The sequence below is a fragment of the Phalangium opilio genome, unplaced genomic scaffold (genome assembly GCF_054372755.1).
Source record: "Phalangium opilio isolate 3A_F unplaced genomic scaffold, DU_Popi_V2 ptg000017l_1, whole genome shotgun sequence".
Taxonomy (NCBI): domain Eukaryota; kingdom Metazoa; phylum Arthropoda; class Arachnida; order Opiliones; family Phalangiidae; genus Phalangium; species Phalangium opilio.
The window spans coordinates 10,530,891-10,549,189 of NW_028324151.1; the positions used below are offsets into that span (position 1 = coordinate 10,530,891).

Here is an 18,299-nt window from a genome sequence, read left to right on the forward strand (position 1 = left end):
CGCTCTGCGGCCGCCACGTGAACGAAAATCTTATTTACTCTTCTTTCCGGTTTTCCCCGGAAGCGCGTGTAGTGGAAGCTAGCCAATGATATCGGGGCTATTTAAGCAGCCGAATATTTCGCTCAGTAGCCTCGGTTAAGAAAACAGTGGATTGGATTTAGCTCAGTTTAATTTTCTTGTTTCAAATCACAATAACGACTCTTATCTTTAGCATTCTTTATCAATATCGGTAAATTGCATTGAGTTCCTGCATTTTTTTTTGTCTCAGTACTGACGCATACGCCATGATTTAATGTTAAATTGTTAAAACATAAACATTCACGACTAAAACACTCCCTTGGTGAAAAAACAGCCGACGACTCGAGGTCGAAGAGCCGTACGAGCGGGATTTTTTTTCGACAAGAGAGAGCGCAGCATTCGGATTTTTTCCCGCGCAGGCGAAATGGGAAGAAATCGCTGGATACATTACGCCTATGGAGCCTGAGTAACTTATAGGGAGCTAACATATTATTAACTCATGGTCAGACTGAAGTAAAAACTAACCGTTCTCCAATCTATCCCTGATTGAACGTTACGCGTGCTGTCGAGAAGCAATCTTTGGTAAAACCATGGACCCTTTATCTTACCAATGCATTTCGGACGAAATACCATTGTCCTGTATTGCCATGCCATGATTCGTGTTAGCGGAAATAGGGTATAGGCCATTTTGACGCAAAAAAGAGGTAGCCCACCGTACCAATGCATTTCAGGCGAAATACCATTGTCCTGTATTGCCATGATTCGCGTTAGCGGAAATAGGGTATAGGCCATTTTGACGCAAAAAAGAGGTAGCCAACCGTACCAATGCATTTCAGGCGAAATACCATTGTCCTGAATTGCGTTAGCGGAAATAGGGTATAAGCCATTTTGACCCAAAAAAACGGGTAGGCAACCTTCAGTAATGGGACATACAATGGTAGTGCGCCTCTCATAACACAAAACGTCTACAGCACTGGCGCCAAAAAAACCCGCTAGGATATGTTATAGCAAAAGCGGTGTATTTCACTGAAATAGTCTATATTCGTGGTAACACACAATTTTACTGAAATAGTCTATATTCGCGGTAACACACAATTTCACTGAAATAGTCTATATTCGCGGTAACACACAATTTCACTGAAATAGTCTATATTCGCGGTAACACACAATTTCACTGAAATAGTCTATATTCGCGGTAACACACAATTTCACTGAAATAGTCTATATTCGCGGTAACACACAATTTCACTAAAATAGTCTATATTCGCGGTAACACACAATTTCACTGAAATAGTCTATATTCGCGGTAACACACAATTTCACTGAAATAGTCTATATTCGCGGTAACACACAATTTCACTGAAATAGTCTATATTCGCTGTAAAACAAATTCACTGAAATCTATATCTATATAAATCAAAGTCCTGACTGACTGACAGACTGACTGATAATCAACGCCCAGCCCAAACCGCTTGCCCTAGAAGGCTGAAAATTTGCAGGAACTTTACTCATAAGTAGTAGGCGCGTACTAAGAAAGATTTTTCCAATCCGCCGTCATCTTAAAAAATGGCGCCCAGAAATGTAAAATCTCTTCTCTATGCAACAAAGTCCGCGCGTTTCAACCGATTTCACAAATATTTAGTACACGGGTTTCCTTTAACCTATAGACGGACTGAATGGTCTTCGGGGTTCGATTTGTTGCCATCTTTTTAAATGGCGGCCAAAAACTAAAAAACCCTTCTTTATGGAATAATGTCCGCGTGAAAAGTAATATAAAACGTCCCGACGGGCTGACGGGCAACGCCGAGTGCCTTCGCTCCTAGGGCGCTACAAAAATATTAGTCATCAGTAAAATCTACCCATTCTTTGTATCATTTTGATGGAAGTTCTTATTACACGCGAGCAACGCCGCGGGTAACAGCTAGTAGTCTATATTCGCGGTAACACACAGAAAGACGAGTACTTTGCGTCACGGTTTCCCTCCCTCCCCTCCAAACCATAGCCCCCAACTAGGACTAGAAATGAGAATGGGCAGAGACTTTTATACAGTTTAAGCTATTGTATAGCTAGTTCGGACAGGATAAGGAGTCCATGAGTGATAAGGCCTCGGAGTTGGTGAACTTACAAAAGACAGCATCGCAAATGGGAAATTGGGCATGCAAATAATTTTTCGCCCATGAGCCGAAGCGAGGTTTTTTCCATTTACTGCTCTCGAGGAGGGCCTGAAATAAGGATAGGACACAGGAAATTTTCCAATAAAATTTTAAAATGTCCCATCATTTTTTTAAAAACTATAGGGTTCACTGAACTTCACTGGACATAATTTTTCGAAGCCTTGATAGCTCGACAATGAAGATGTGACACTATTTATGCACACTCCAGTAGACAATTTCTTATGAATTTCCCAAACAAACCGGGGGGAGGGGGGTTCACTGGACACATGTTTTTTTTAAGAAATTTTTCATATTTCCGGCCCTGTTCTCGAGCACTATGAAGGTACCATGTTGGGCACGATAATAAAAATCAATATAATTTTGAAGGGTCGGTACAGAGCTATCTCAGTTGCAACGTATGGGCAAAAGTAAAACGTCACACGCCTTTTTTTGGCAATGTGTGGCCATATTTGGTGCCTCTTTTCCCTATGGATGACGTCACAATAGGAATTCTGAGATAACTCTGTAATTCCGAGTTTAGAAAATGGCAACGATGCTCTAGACCGTAGAGCATCGTTGCCATTTTCTAAAGTCAAGACTCAAGAGCTGTAAATCGAAAACGCTGTGAGAAAGTAGATTAAAGTTATAAGTGACGTTTGACGTTTCAGAGTTTCTAAGCCTAAAGTTGTCAGCTACAATGCTACTGACATATATCCTGAACGTAAAGATACCGAGGCAGACATAGGTCCCGAAGTTATGCATACATACCGAGTAATTTCAACAAAATATTTTAACACTACCACATCATCAACAACTTACACAATCTTGAATGACCACATCAACAGGTTGATAACAAAGGCTTAAGTGTAATTCGTGAAGCCGTGGTCTATCTTTTATGGCCGACATACACCTTAGAAAAAGAACACTTGCTATATCTTTTGGAACAACCCATAATCACGGGCAACGCACGATGCGAAGAAGTTCCCGTTAATCCTTTACGTGTTAGGGTTAGTAACTGTTAAGCCTAAAAATGTCGCAAAAGTATTTAGTTTAGCCCTACTTATAGTTAAGAAGCACGCCAACACGTGGTTCAAGCGCTGTCAACGAATTAAGTGCGCCATTGGACCAGGAGGAGGCGCAACAAACGTTAGAAGCCGAATCACTTTTGAGACGCAGGAGGGCCCTGTCCAACGATGACCAAGATCTCGAGAATGAGCTGGCAAGTCCCCCACCAAATTTGAAATTTCTTAAAACGCATGGGATCTACAACGAACTTTTTCCTTTTTCAGTCGTGTGGACCAACTTTATGTACCCGAATTAAATGCACAGTACTTAATTTAAGAAAAGAGAGACCAGTAATCTTTAAGTTAAGGTCGAGACTATGGCCTCAGACTGTAACTAAAGTTAGTCTTCGAATTTTAGTACAATAGGATAACACTTCGTCTTTAAAAAAAAAAGTTTAAAAATCTAAAATTTTCAGATGAATCTCGGCGAAGTATTAATTTCATCTAAACTAGTGGCAAAAGTGACTTCCCTTCCTTATGACGTCAGCCCAGCTTACCTGGGAGTTCTAACTCTAGGGGTAATTATCATGTAATCATAAACGTCACCATAGAAGTAAAAACGTTAAAATTACCATTTATTAGATCACAACTACAGTAAATCCTGAAGGTCTAGACACAGGATATTCGTCTATACCTTTGTGGATAATTTTGCTGGCAGTATGTGGTGGCTTATTGGTCCTTGGACTTCTTGCACTTCTTCTGTGGAGGGTAAAAGATTGTCAATCGCTAGATGCATAAGTTCATAAGATATGTTACATAAGTTTATCAGTGATTACTGGGAGCTTGTCATGAAGTGACGTAGGTCATAGATTCTCGTAAAGCGACGCCTGGTACAGACTAAATTGAAAGATGGACTGCAAAGGCGAATGTAGTCAATTCTCGCGTCTTCTCGAACTAGCTCTCAGTAAGCCTCTAGCATTGCGAAGTATAGAAAGTGTCATACTTATAGAACATATCTTATAAACTTATGCTAGAAGACAGAGCAAACTGAATCCCAATTGATTGTAACCAAAACCTAACTTAATACATTGTGAACACCTTGGGGATCAGGGTGCCATCTTAACCTCAGGTTTAATATGTACCTTAATGAAATTAACGCCACTAATTAAATTCCAGTTGGGCTTCTTCAAGAGGAAACGTCCGCAAGACGAGGAACCGTTAACCAGACCAGAAAAGAACGGTTACAAGTTGGCAAATGGTGACGAAGCATTATAGGAGACGATACTGACTACAATTTGAACATTGCGTATTGTAGTAATGTTTCGGAAATTAACGTATTAATTAATTACTAAGATCTGATAGTACCAACAACTTAATAAATAAACAACGAATCAATTTTGAAAATCAAAAAAAAACAATGAAAAATAACTGCGTTGCGTTTAACTGCTTTTGCAAGAAATAACGAGTTACCAACATTTTGGTGCAGTGCACGCTTTTAACACGTGTCTCATTGACACTGCCAATGGATTTTTAACACAGGGAAATTAAAACTTGAAAATTATTTTGTAAAGAAAAAAAAAAAAACACTAACTGTAACATAGATTTAAATTAATTAGTTATAAAAATGAACTATGTATGGTGTGCCTTACACGTGGGACTTTTGAAGTAATTTTGGAAGTTGAAGTACGCAACTGTTAACACCGCAAACAAAAATGGTTCTATAACGTATAAAATCTATGGTAAATAAAAACATTTTCAGTATTTATTTAAAAAACATTTAAACTAACATATTTGTATTGATAACAAGTTAGTAATTAAGGTTAAATAGTTAATTGGGTTTCTAACGTTTTGAAATTAATACTTGAAGAAATTTTGCAAGAACATAAGTCCATGAGATATGTTCCATAAGTTTGTCACTGGTTAAAAACTGTAGCTTGTCATGAAATGACGTAGGTAAAGCGACGCCTAGTGAGGCGCTGTCAAAGGCTTAGTGCAGAATAAATAAGAAGATGGACTGCAAAATCGCTTGTAGTCAATTCTCGCTTGTGGTTCTTGAACTAGCTCGAGCTGTAAGTCTCTAGCATTACGAAGTATATGAAATGTCATCCTTATGGAACATATCTTATAAACTTGTGGTAATAATTATCACTTTTAAATTTACCGAAGAAATTGTATTTCTTTCTGAAACTTTAAATTTTAACGTTTTAAATTAATCAATTGTCTTATTATTATTTGTACAGCTTGTTTGTGGGTTTTATTTCCTAATTTTAGTAATAAATTTTAGTTTTAAATTTTGAATTGAATGAAAAAAAAAATAAAATAAATGTAAAAAGGTAAAAAAAAAAAAAAAGGAATATTCCATTAACTTACACATGATACACCCCTAAATTATTTTTACGAAACTTTTAATTATAATAATATAAATCTGCTCAATATTTAATTATAAAAATTTATTAATTCAAACTTAATTATTGGTCTATCACTAAAAACAAAAGTGGATGAGAGGAAAAGTATGAAAATGGCCAAAAGTCGCGAGTCATCAGAGTTTCGCCGTAGTTGACCGTTCTATTGGCGTAGCTATACTGGACCTGTTCACTACCTTAAAATAGGTCTTGTGTAAGTTGTGTTAATTCGCGGTTACCGTCGTCTGCTATTTTGTATGCTAGAACTTCCTCAATTTGTGTTTATAGTCAGGACAGAGTAGCTGGTAATGTTTTAAAAGGTATTTGAAGGTATAATATGGATTTAAGTAAGGTTATCGAAGCAATAGAAGAGCGCATAAAACTAGATACGTTTAAAACCATAGTTTAAAACAAATCTCGGTAATTTAGCTATAGCGCAAGCAGCTTGCGTCGTGATGCGCGTGATCGAGTGGGCTATGGTTAAACCAAGGAGCATAAATGTCTGAACTGCTTTCAGTCGCGAGTTTGCAAGTCCATCAGTCACTAGTAAACTAAATAGTTATTGGCGAAACTTTGATGTCCGCGTTTTTTAACACAGGCTCTATGGCACTTGTCATACTTTCCCTCTCATCCACATTTGCTAAAAATCATTATATCTGTCAAAAACAATGTAAATTTCGACCATGTTTGTATTTATTGTATAAAAAACACAGAAATACAAGAGCAAAAAATAAAAATAAAAACGTTTTTGTTTAAAGAAAAAATATTTTTTTTTGTGGAATATTAAAAAAAAAAAAAATTAGTAGTTGGACCACGTTTAATTAATTATTTTACACGAGAACAGATAATAAAATTAATTTGCGTTTAAATATTTAACACACAATATAACAATAAGCCCTAACCTACAAATTTCAGAAGAAGACCAAAAAAACCGAAAACCAAGTGGAATACATTTTAACAACAAAGAACGGAGAAATCTTAACCATCCAAACGTAACGTAACGTTATGCCCAAATAAAATATGAAATTTTTATTGCATATTTTAAGGCAAGGTTTTACTGGCAAATTTGCTGTAACAGAGGCAATATTTCGCCAGATAATATGGACATAGTCTTCAGTTTATATGTCAAATCCACATAATAAACTTTCAACTTAACACGAATATGTGGATTATTTTTAAGGCCACAAAGTTATTTATTTTATTTTTATAAATGGCACAATTTCTCAAAAATTTTAGTATTTTTTTTTATTAATTTTATTTGGCGATGACCAACATCGTAAATTAAAATTAACTAATGTCGATATCAAAGTTTAACTATTAAAGATATCGATTTTATTAAAACCCTTTATTTAAAATCAGCGAGATGACATATTATTTTAATTTAACCCAATGAAACCGCGATTAGTCCATTTATCGGTTAAAATCAGTAGAACCAGAAGGGGATAATAAAAAAGAAGGATGACACTCTGTATCCTCTTAATGCTTTAGTTATATAACGTCATTCTTCCCTGGCTCACCCTTTTAGTTTGCTTTCCCGCTCATCAAATTACAAATGGGCATCGCACCGTAAGGTGAATTCTACAGCTGTTTGGCACTAAATGCCCAGCAATCATCCCACAAACCTTGATTGTCTTGATGTGGGACAAAATGCACAAGCGCATGCGTCTTGCCAAAAATTTAAACGCTAATAGAGTAATGATGAGGGAACTATTTATCGTGTATGTGATTCGGTTTAGTAACCTTGCTCTAAATGCTCTGATGTTGGGAAGAGTGACGTTACACTTACCCCGCTTTGTGCTGGTACACTTCTCTCGAAGAGAAGTATTATATACTTCTGGTAGAACCGATTAATCGGAAAAATTGCGACATTGGTTACTGATCGGTTTGGGCCCATCACTATTTTTTCTCCTGATATTAATTTCAAGGATTAATCTCATTTTCATCATTATTTATGCATATGTATAAAAAGTGACTTCAAAATACTTGTCTAAAAAATCTTACCTACTCTTCTACCATCATGGACATAGCATGTTTAAGTCTTTAAAGTTTAAATGCAATAATTGATTGTGAGAGCTTTAGTGTTTCAACATTACCTCATTGTTAATGAATAACTTCAAATATTTTGTGTACAAAAATTCAGGCAATTATTACATTTTCTCAAAAACTAACACAAGTTTTCAACATTTTGACTAGGGTTTGCGTTTAAAAATAACAACTATATGTCAAGATAACTTAATATTAGCATTTGAGGGGGAGGGGGTGGGTGGGATTAATTATCAGAAGATCGCAATTTTCTTTTATAGAAAATTAGAAAGTTTCCTTAAAGGGAGGGTGAAGTAGAAAATCAAGTGATTTTTTATCGATTCTTCTACTAATTACAAGACCAGTCTGCATAGTCAAACATCCACGAAATACTTTCGAATTATTTTAAAATTCAAATTAGGTTCAGATTTTAAGGATAATTTTAAATAAGCCCCTCCAACCAATCGTGTAACGCCCGGCCTTTTTGTTAACAAAATTCTCGTGGCACGTGCTCCATGTCTCGCGCCACGATTGACACGTCCTCCATGTCTCGCGCCACGATTGACACGTCGCGCGCCTAATTTTATCAAATCTCGTGATAAATTTCATTCAACATGGAACGTGCCACGAGAATTTTGTTAACAGGAAGGCAGGGCGTTACGCGATTGGTCAGAGCTCCTTATTTCAAGTTATCCATAAAATCTGAACCTAATTTGAATTTTAAAATCATTCGGAAGTATTTCCTGATTGTTTCACTATGCAGACTGGTCTCATAATTAGAAGAAGAATCGATAAAAAAATCACTTGATTTTCCGCTTCACCCTCCCTTTAAAAACACGATCTTTTTATGAACCACTAACTTGGCAACACCTTTCTAAAAACTAACAATATTAACTCTAACCAAATTCCAATCAACCACTCTTCATTAAAATTGGTGGCTGAAATTTTAGAATTTATCAAATTACTAGCAAAGTGGTACTTTATTTTAGATATTTTCAAGTATCACTAAAAATTGCCATCATAATTAAAATCAAATTTAAATAGAAATACTGCCGTTTGATCAAGCTTCTTAAATAAGTAAAATTAGGTCAATTACAATTGAAATACTCTTGATCAACCATCTTAAGTAATGGTAATTTTTATAAATCAGAACATGCAATTACGTTTGAAAATACTGCCGTTTGATCAAACTTATCAATATAATTTTTAATTAAAATTAAATTGATTACTATCAAAATACTTTTGATCAAGCTTCTTAAAATCTTAAGTAATTTTTAGAAATCAAATTAAATAAAATAAAATTGAATTTTGATCAAGTTTCTTAAGTAATTTTTTTTTTAATTAAATCAATTACGATGGAAAATACTTTATAACAAGCTTCGTAAGTAATTTTTAATTAAAATTAAATCAATTTTAATTTGTTCCTATGATTTACAAAAGTGTATTAGTATTTTTTAAAAAATAAAAATATATATATTTTGGAAGTTGGTAAAAATACTGAAAATCCAATTGTCATAGTCATTTGACTCATTTTCAACAAGTTAATTTGAAAAACTTGTTCAGTTCACATAAAATTCCAAAATCTCCAAAAAATTTGAGATACTGACAGAATTAGCTGCTTGCTCCTGGCCATACCAAACTGATCACATTACCGTTTTTCTTGAATGTTGGGAAAGTGGCACTATTGTTGATTTCCACAATTAAAGGCCTTGGCTTGTTACCCAGCATACATTGCAGTTGTGGACTGACTATGACGCGCAAATCACGTTTTTGGGAACTGTATCAAAGAGATATGAAACATTTTACATTGCAATGCTAGCAAATGATAAAAGCATGGATTAACTAACGCTAGGGATATTTCGTTCCCCCCAAAAGATAAAGCATGCATATTCCAAACGCCCCCTAGCAGCAGCTACCATCCCTAACAAAAGTTATGATGAAAATTGGACCAAATATCACGTGTTTGATGATGTCAAAATTGAAATCCTGCCTAAATTGGGCAAAAACGATTTATTTTGCCTAGAGATGGCGCTATATTCTACATCCGTTTTGGTCCAATAAATTGGGGGAATGAAGAGGGGAATCAAGGAATAATTCGGAACATGTAGTTGGCGATAGTATAACATGGGGAAACCCAGTTAGTGAACAATCCCTAGCGTTAGTTAATCCATGATAAAAGCGACACAGGGAATTCTTAACATGCCGCAAAGATCCATGACACATGGATGTGGGGTGGGGAACTTATAACATAGTCCTTTATTGATTTCATGGCAAAAATAACACTCGTATCTCCAACCTTCATCGTTACTCAGCTTAGAGGGCGAGAAAAAAGAAAAGGCGGGTCATAGTGACAAAGGTGAAAAGGAACTACGTATGTTTCGCCGTTCCCGTCAGCAACGTCATCAAAACATAGTTTTAGTAAGACAATAAAAAATTTTTAAATTTTAGTTATTTGTTGAAGGGAGGGGCTCAATACTGGGCTAAGAGATGGACTACAAAGGCTAACCGTTCTCTATTCCCGCTTCTAAAATTACATGGATCCCTGCCTTATCTAAATACTTGATACTCTAAAGACTGTTCGATACTCGGCTCAATACTTGATCGATACAAAAATGTTTTTTAGACTCTCACACCACTGTTAACCACGCGTATCATTCTAGCAGAAGTGAGATGAGACTAGAAGTGAAGGGCTCTAGCATTGGAAATAGATCCTGGCACTAGTGAACAAATTTGAGGATTTTACGCCGCTTCAATCGCGCCGACACTAGAGAGAAAAAAATTGGTCGAGTTCCAAAAAAATTTCTTACCCCCTTCCCCTCAACCTAAAGCCGCAGAACACCGGCGCGGCTCCTTGAATCTAGTTCGGCCGTCTACCACCGCGAGCGTCTCACGTTTCGGAGGGGAAATTCTGAAACCGCCACTAGAGGGCCAACCGTTAGTGTGTTATCAAGAATATTCACTTTCGCCGAGTGAAGAATTTGGTTAGCTCAGTACTTCTAGTCTCATCTCACTTCTGATTCTAGTAATTGGCTAAAAATACTTACATTTGCCATAGCCTGATGAGTACTCCGACCAATTCTCCCACTCTAGTTTCTTGTTTACGCGAATTTAAGGCTAAAACCAAGTCATTGCCACCACGAAGATGTAGGACTACTAGCTGATCATCCGGTCCTGGACTGACGCTAAGACCAGTCAACTAAAGAGTGTCGTTTCAAAAATAATAAGTAATTTGCAAATCGACTTAAAAAATATTAATAACAAAATTCGGGCTTACATCGGCAATTGGTATGGCAGATTTGAGAGGTTTAAATGATTTCGAATCTAGTTTGTAGATGTGTTTTTCGGTCACAAGTAATGTACGATCGGAACATTTGTTGAACTTGTTCACCTTAGGAGTTCCAAGAAAAAAAATTGTTTCAACTCAATTACAAAAAAAAAAAAAATTCTTGGAACTTTTTCAAAAACACCATACCTTTTTCACAAAACTTGAAAAATGAACCTTCTGAAACCTGTCTTTTGATTTTAAGTTATTGATGGACGAAATGAATGGGGCAGTGTTGTCATTTTCGGCGCTCTGAAAGGAAAATATAGTAGAAAATAGAGTAATCTACAGCACAAATAAATTCAGTAATCGCATGTCATTCAGTGGTGTGCGAGTACTCGGTTCGAGTATCGAGCTGAGTACTTGACTCGATACTCGATAACAACACATTAAGATACTCAAGAACGGTTTGAGTAGCTTTTATACTTTCTACATACTGAACAAATACTCGAATCCAAGGCTTATAACTTTAGCAGACGATGAACTCGTGAGTTTTTATTTTGAAAATAACCCGTTTAATGTTTAACTGATCACTAACAATCTTTTAAACTAGTTAGATATTAGATAATTGAACAGCTTCGTCAGGGTTCGTACAAAATTTTTGGAATGAAATTCCCTGACTTTTCCAGGTTTTCCCTGACTAAATGCCACAAATTTCCCTGACCATTTGCAATAACGTACATGGCGAACGTATATGAAAACCAATCTATATACACTCAAATAATTTTTGCACGAGTCATAGTTATAAAAATTAGCTAATTAATTCGTTTAAATTTAATTTAAAGTAAACCATAAATAACCTGAGCGAGCGAAGCGAGCTCCGCAAATTTGGGGCTTTGCTCAAATCTCAGACAAAAATTTTCTGGTCACCCTTATACTTTAAATTTCCCTCCAACATATTTTTCCCTGACTTTTTAGTTCCATTTTAAATTTCCTTGACTTTTCCCTGACTTTTTAGGCCCATTTTCAATTTCCCTGACTTTTCCAGGTTTTCCAGGTCGTGTACGAACCCTGTTCGTTATTTAAGAAATTTACTCAATACTCGACAAGTAAATATTTGAGACTAGATAATTACTCGTAAAAACCAAAATTTGACCTATCCAAATACTCTAATATACTCAAAAGAATTTTTGATACTCGGCTTGATTCTCGATATGAAATTAGTTTTGATACTCGGACTCTGCTCGAAACCGAAAAAAACGGGACTCGCACACCACTTATTCCATTGCGAAAACTTGTATAGATTTTAAGACGTGCAAGAGACATCTATTTTTCTAACAAAACGTAAAGTTCTACTCACCATAGCCAAATAGTTCCCTTCCCATTTGCGTTTGAGACCAACATCCTGTCTTCGACCATTAAGAGCATCAGCCGCAGTGACTTTCAATTGAAGTTGAGGCCATTCTTCACGAGGAATCTTGCGCAGAATCATGTATCCTCTCCACCTATCATGTATCTTCTTCAGGTTAACTACGGAATTCTTCATGACATGTGGAGGAATTGGCCAAGCCACAGACTTTCCAAAATCTTTCGAGTCCTTAGCGTTTTTGAAAAGTTTTTGCAGTTGGCAGATATAAGAGTAGATTTTGTACCGCCTGTAATGGTACATAATGGTGCGGACCGCTTTCATTTTACGGTACCTCATTCTAGCGATGGCACCACGCCACATCTTCAATAAAACGGTTTCATTAAAGTCCAGTAAGGTTAACTTCTCACTTTAAATGCCAATCTTACCTTTTGCAAGAATGTGGTAATTCCTGGTATCAAATCAGCCCTCAACTGTTCCAACTTGGAAACAGTTTTAGGGGATCGTATAAATATTTTAGTTTTACCATATTTGACATCATCGGTAAACCCCTTTTCGTCAATAAAGATTTGGCACCCTTCTTTATCCGATCCTCGGTAATTAGGCCAGGTGTATTTAGAAATCATTTTGTACCTTCTCAAAAACCTATCATACGTTTGCCTGTAGGCGAAACCGGCTCTTCGAACCCTGATATTCTCCAAGAGACCCAAATAGCTGACTTGGTGTTGAACCCTTTCATCGTCAAACATGGCTGGTGACTTCAATTCGTTAGGTTTAACACAACGTACATAGTATGGCTCTTTAATGGAAAGGTTTTGGACAAGAGCCACCATGGAGTTTTTAAAGAGAGTTCCCGCGGTTAAAGGCCGTTTAGTCACTTGTGAAACGTGTTTGGAACCTTCAGGCCACATTTCGCTTATAAGTGGGTCCGAACTGAAAGAAGTTTATTCATAGCACACTAGCTGTAATATCCTGTGTCAAATGGATTTGGACATGTCCAATTATTTAATCTCACCTATTGAACAATAAGCGTTTAAAATCTTGGAAAAGTGTGTCTTTGTTCTTGTCAAGGAAGCCCACAATGGAATAAGTCACGTTGCCAGCGTAATGTTGAATTCGGAAGTCTCTATGGTGTTCCATAGATTTGTCAGTCGGAGAGAGCTGAAAGATTTTGTTATTGTAAGGTACGACCTTCGACTCCCAACGACATCAACAATAACTCACCATTCTACTAGTATAGTGTTTATGACTGGCTAATTTCTTGTTCATGGTTTCTAGTAATAATTCATCGGTCACCTTGCCTACGTTAAGACAAGCTTCGTCCAAAATGGAAATAATTCCCTTATGTGGTTCGTCAACGAGGCTACAGATGATGGCGTTGTTAAAGTAGTCTATCTTCTGCCAGGCAATACCCTCTCGCTGATATTCTTCTTGTTCTTGCTTCAAGACCAACTCGATGAAGAGTTGTTGAAGTTTCTCGTTGCAGTAATTGATGCAGAATTGTTCGAAGCTGTTGTCATCGAAAATTTCAAATCCGTAGATGTCCAGGACTCCGATGACGGTGTTTTTCCCTGGTCCTCTGCCGTTTGTTTGTACCTCAATTGCTTTGTTAATGCGCTCGACAATCCAACAAAACATGTGTTCATATATGGCCTATAATGTTCAAGGAACGATGTAGAGAAACAAAACAGAATGTGCACGACCCACGTCATGCTCCAGAATGGTCATACGTTATTATTATGTGGTAAAGGGCAAATACCTTTGCAAATGCGTCTCGCCCATAAATGGCTTCAACTGCCGTATGCCCTTTTTCCATAACTTCTCCACCAGCGGCAATGACCCTTTGACAAAGGGTCTTCTCCAGGGCATCGACAGTCACTCCTAGAAGTTGACTTAAGTTCTGAAGCAATTTTTTGTCCTTTATCTTGGTTTCATCATTGTCAGTAATGAATTCAATATTGCCCAGTGTCACGACAGCGGCTACAACCTTCCACAGAGAATCAGATTGATCGCTGGTAAAATCTAAGATCTTCATGGCGGCGCAGACTGCCTTGTAATCAGTCTTATCATTGATGGAATCCACTTTGGGATTACCACCTTGTTTAGTGTAATTGTAAGCCATGGGGTCTTTCTTTAGTTTAAATTTGGATAGTTGAGAGTCTGGACATCCGTAGAATAGTTGATAAAAGGAATGGAAATTTCTTTCCCCTTTTTGTTGCGCTACAACCCTAGACTGATTTGGACGATGTTCAAACATCATTAGTATATTTAAATATATTGAAATTCAAGGAAGAGTGAAACGTAAAGTACTAGGAAGGTTTAAAGCAGTAAAAACACACTATCGAAGAAAAACACCTTTAAAGTGACTTATTGGGCGGATACCTCATATGTTGTAACCATTAACCACATCTAGATTGTTGCCAATTTTTCGGTCTTTGGTACCTTAAATACCGGTAAAGGGTACCGCTTTTATGAACTGCTTAGCGCCTCTAAATAAAATATTTTTACCTAACTGCAAGAGTTTAGAACGAAAAACCTATTCCAAAATTTCCCATCAACTCAAAAATATCCTCACTCTACTAGAACGTCTACTGGGTTGAAGCAACGATGCTAAAGAAGAAGCCATGAGGAATATTTTGAGGGTCTAATGACTCTCTGAGAATACCTGTGAAATTTTGCTAATATAAGGCCCTTCATGAATAAAATAAGTGTATTTTTACAATAGTTTGTCTATTCTATCTGGTTTTTTGTCAATTGGCAACTATAAAATGTGAGCAAATTCCGGCTGATCAACTAAGTTACAAGCGATGTCTGCCAAATTTGCGTAAGGGAACAATACTTCAGTGGGATTATTTCTTGAGTGGACAAAGCCATAAAACGTGTCACCTTGGCGTCACTCAATCTACGAAACGTTCATTGAAGTCTTCATTAATTACGCATGACATTTTCGTTTTGCCAATAGTAACATCGCGGCCAATTATATCCCAAAACAAATTGAATTTATGAAATTTGTTTATAGACAAAAAAAATTAATAAAAAAGGACATTTCAGCACTTTCGTTTCACCCTCACTTAACATAAAATCAGTAAACTTTCAATAATTACTTTTTCTAATAAATAATTATTAATGTGACCTCCCAGAGGTTCACCTTTAAAGTCAAAATTTATATCCATGTATTTGCCAAAACGACTAGAATTATCGTTCCTATTTGTTTTGGCGTTACCAAACGCTTCCAATATACAATTCGACTGAAGTAGTACATTTTTCACCCTATAATTCAATTTCGTTCATTTGAATTAATGCACACCGGCATAAGTTCATAAGATACGTTCCATAAGTTTGTTAATTGTTACTGAGAGCTTGCCATGAAGTGGCGTAGGACGTAGGTAAAACATTATAAATTATCGTAAAGCGACCCCTGTTTATGAGCTGTAAAAGGCTTAGTACATAATAAATAGGAAGATGGACTGCAAACAGAGTGTATTCAATTCTCACGGCGTTCTCGAACTAGCTCTCAGTAAGTTTCTAGCATTACGAAGTATAAGTATAGTGTCATACTTATGGTACATATCTTATGAACTTATGAGACTGGTATCTACCGGGTGTTTCAAAAAGGGTGGTAGCCTGGTAGGTACAGTGGGTTCTATGGGCGATTTTTAGTTGAGTATGTTCTATCAAAAGTAAATAGATCTAAAAACAAAAAGTACACTTAATTAACAATTCGTCGCTTTTGCCTATAGACGACATATAAACTGAGAAGTAAACAGCCCTACTCTCAACCCCCTACATGAACTATCCAATCAGAGAAAAGCTTCTTGACGTAATGTTATAGGTTTATAGAAAGTAGTACATGATGCTGGCAATCCAAGCGTTAATTTTCGGTACTAGAACTAGCATCCACTACTTCATGAGCCTATTCACGGCTTGTTCCCTGTGCCACGGTCGCATAGGGGGGTCGACACTATTCTTATATAAAGGAGGGCTTCTCATATTACACGGCACCAGCAAGTTTCAACGAAGTGTACTTTTTGTTTTTGTCTATATACTTTTGGTTTTATGACATTTAACTCTACTAGCCACCGACTACAAGGTAAGAGTGTTTCACGAAGGTCTACCACCCTCATTGGAACTCTTTGTATAATTTATACCATACCTCTCAATTTCCTGTTGGCCGCTGACATTTGTTATTGCGGCGATATACCTCATTATAATTTTCGAGGCCTCTGTTTTTCCGGATCCACTTTCGCCTATAAATTATTGTTTCAATTCAAATACAGTTATCAATATTGAACACGCCATATCGTGTTTTGTTTTAAATTGAAAGCGAGAACGCACCAGATATAACAATACAACTGTCCCTGGCGTTCCTTTTCATGGATTTATAGGCTGCGTCGGCGATAGCGAAAATGTGAGGGGGTCTTTCGAATATTTCCCGACCTCTGTAATCGTTGACATATTCTTGTCCATAAATATTCATGGTTCGATACGGGTTGACTGACACACATACTTCCCCGATGTACGTGTAAATTTTTCCACCTTTGTATCTGTAAAGGGAAAAATTATATGATATAAGAAAATGTTCCCGGCGTTGTAAGTTTGAAACGACTTTAAAATGGTTAAAATGTACGGCATGTCAACACGTATTGGTGCCTATAAACCATTACTGCAATAGGGAGCTAACAGTTCTGACCCTGAAACGTCACGCCCTTCTATCTCTTACTGGAGTCTAGCTGGAGTTGCATCCCCCCTAACGGTTGGAAACAGTATTCTACGAGCAAAAATGCCAACCAGAGGGGGGCTGCGTGACGTCAGACTATGTCTTCCCCCTAGCCAGTTGTTAGCTCCCTACTACTTCTTGAGAAACGAACGCGCATTGGCGAAGGGGTTCCTTTCAACTCGCCAAGAGGCAACGTCGGATGGAGCCAGAGTTCACTAGACGCGGAAGGCTAGCCAACTCGCACTGCCTCTAGCAGTGCTTTTTGAAGCACCCCTACGCCCTCTAAGTTCTGTTCACCCATGTCAATAATGGAATGGTCTATTGTTCACTTTTCCGGACAAGAAGACAACAAACCGATCCCCACTGAGCCTAAAAAGCAATCGTAACCTAAGCTTAAAATGAAATCCTAACCTAAGCAAAAGGAAGCTAATCTAACCTTAACGCACTATGGGAATCTTGATACCGTCTTATCCTCTCTCCTTATATCGAAAACTACCACTTTGGAGAAATGGTGCAGGAATCTCGCGGAAAACAAGGACTACGTTCCAGTCCACTCCACGTGGTGCCTGTGACGTATTTCAAATAATGTTTACCGACCCACCGATGCCTTCTTTACTGTCCTTTAATGGAATCAAGAGCCTATAGTTTAAAAAGAGTCTGTCTCAAACGCTTTTTCGTACCTTCTACCATAGGTTTCTTGAAAACTAGCATCTTCGCTATCTACCCCCTTACCCCCTATATAAGCTAGCCAATCAAATAAGGGGAAACAGATATTGATTTTTTTGGAAAAGTAGTACCTCGACATCAGCGACGCCTGTAGAATCTTTGTCAAGCTCAAGAAAAATCGTCTGCTTTATTATTTGGGTCTTTGGAAGCGGCTGTAGGATGAAGCGCTTAGTTTCGAATCCTAGGCTTAGCTTTGTTTGCCTAAACAACTAACACAGCCGGTACACACTTATTTTAATGAAATCAACAGAAACATGAAGGAACGAATTTATTTTACTAAAATCCTAAAAAAAACATCATATTCCTAGAAAGACCGAAGCTTAGCGTAAGTTTTGCGGTAGGCTGCGGTAGCTGGAAATCCGCGACCGCGCCGGCACACCTTCTTTTCACGACCGGTACGGGAGGGACTCGTTTCCCCGTCGACTCAAGGCGACGTGCCAAGGCTTAGGAAAAGGTACACTCAAACGTAAAGTGACCATACGTCCCGGTTTAGCCGGGACAGTCCCGGTTTGTTAAACTATGTCCCGGTGTCCCCGAAGAATGCCTCGGGACACTAAAAAGTCCCGTTTTCTGGAAATTGTCCCAGTTTTGATTATCGCGTGGTATATGTAATTATGCATTATGCTAAA

At 37.4% G+C, this 18,299-nt stretch overlaps 2 protein-coding genes across 2 annotated transcripts in view; one reads left to right on the forward strand and one right to left on the reverse strand.

Moving 5' to 3' along the window:
• Positions 1-6,341, forward strand: part of LOC149703710 (integrin alpha-PS2-like) — a 62,147-nt gene extending 55,806 nt beyond the window's left edge. Inside the window, exons 21-27 of the mRNA XM_089866959.1 lie at positions 2,840-2,942; positions 3,017-3,178; positions 3,238-3,390; positions 3,461-3,574; positions 3,652-3,753; positions 3,818-3,943; positions 4,352-6,341. Coding sequence (XP_089723085.1) covers positions 2,840-2,942; positions 3,017-3,178; positions 3,238-3,390; positions 3,461-3,574; positions 3,652-3,753; positions 3,818-3,943; positions 4,352-4,450 — 859 coding nt within the window. The 3' untranslated portion in view covers positions 4,451-6,341. The remainder of the gene's footprint in view (positions 1-2,839; positions 2,943-3,016; positions 3,179-3,237; positions 3,391-3,460; positions 3,575-3,651; positions 3,754-3,817; positions 3,944-4,351) is intronic.
• Myo31DF (Unconventional myosin ID) overlaps positions 6,249-18,299 on the reverse strand; it is a 33,579-nt gene continuing 21,528 nt past the window's right edge. The window contains exons 2-13 of the mRNA XM_089866960.1: positions 16,563-16,771; positions 16,381-16,474; positions 15,332-15,497; positions 13,987-14,460; positions 13,452-13,880; positions 13,243-13,388; positions 12,656-13,160; positions 12,222-12,590; positions 11,072-11,173; positions 10,874-10,987; positions 10,644-10,795; positions 6,249-9,376 (exon numbers count right to left, since the gene is read on the reverse strand). Coding sequence (XP_089723086.1) covers positions 9,211-9,376; positions 10,644-10,795; positions 10,874-10,987; positions 11,072-11,173; positions 12,222-12,590; positions 12,656-13,160; positions 13,243-13,388; positions 13,452-13,880; positions 13,987-14,460; positions 15,332-15,497; positions 16,381-16,474; positions 16,563-16,771 — 2,926 coding nt within the window. The 3' untranslated portion in view covers positions 6,249-9,210. The remainder of the gene's footprint in view (positions 9,377-10,643; positions 10,796-10,873; positions 10,988-11,071; positions 11,174-12,221; positions 12,591-12,655; positions 13,161-13,242; positions 13,389-13,451; positions 13,881-13,986; positions 14,461-15,331; positions 15,498-16,380; positions 16,475-16,562; positions 16,772-18,299) is intronic.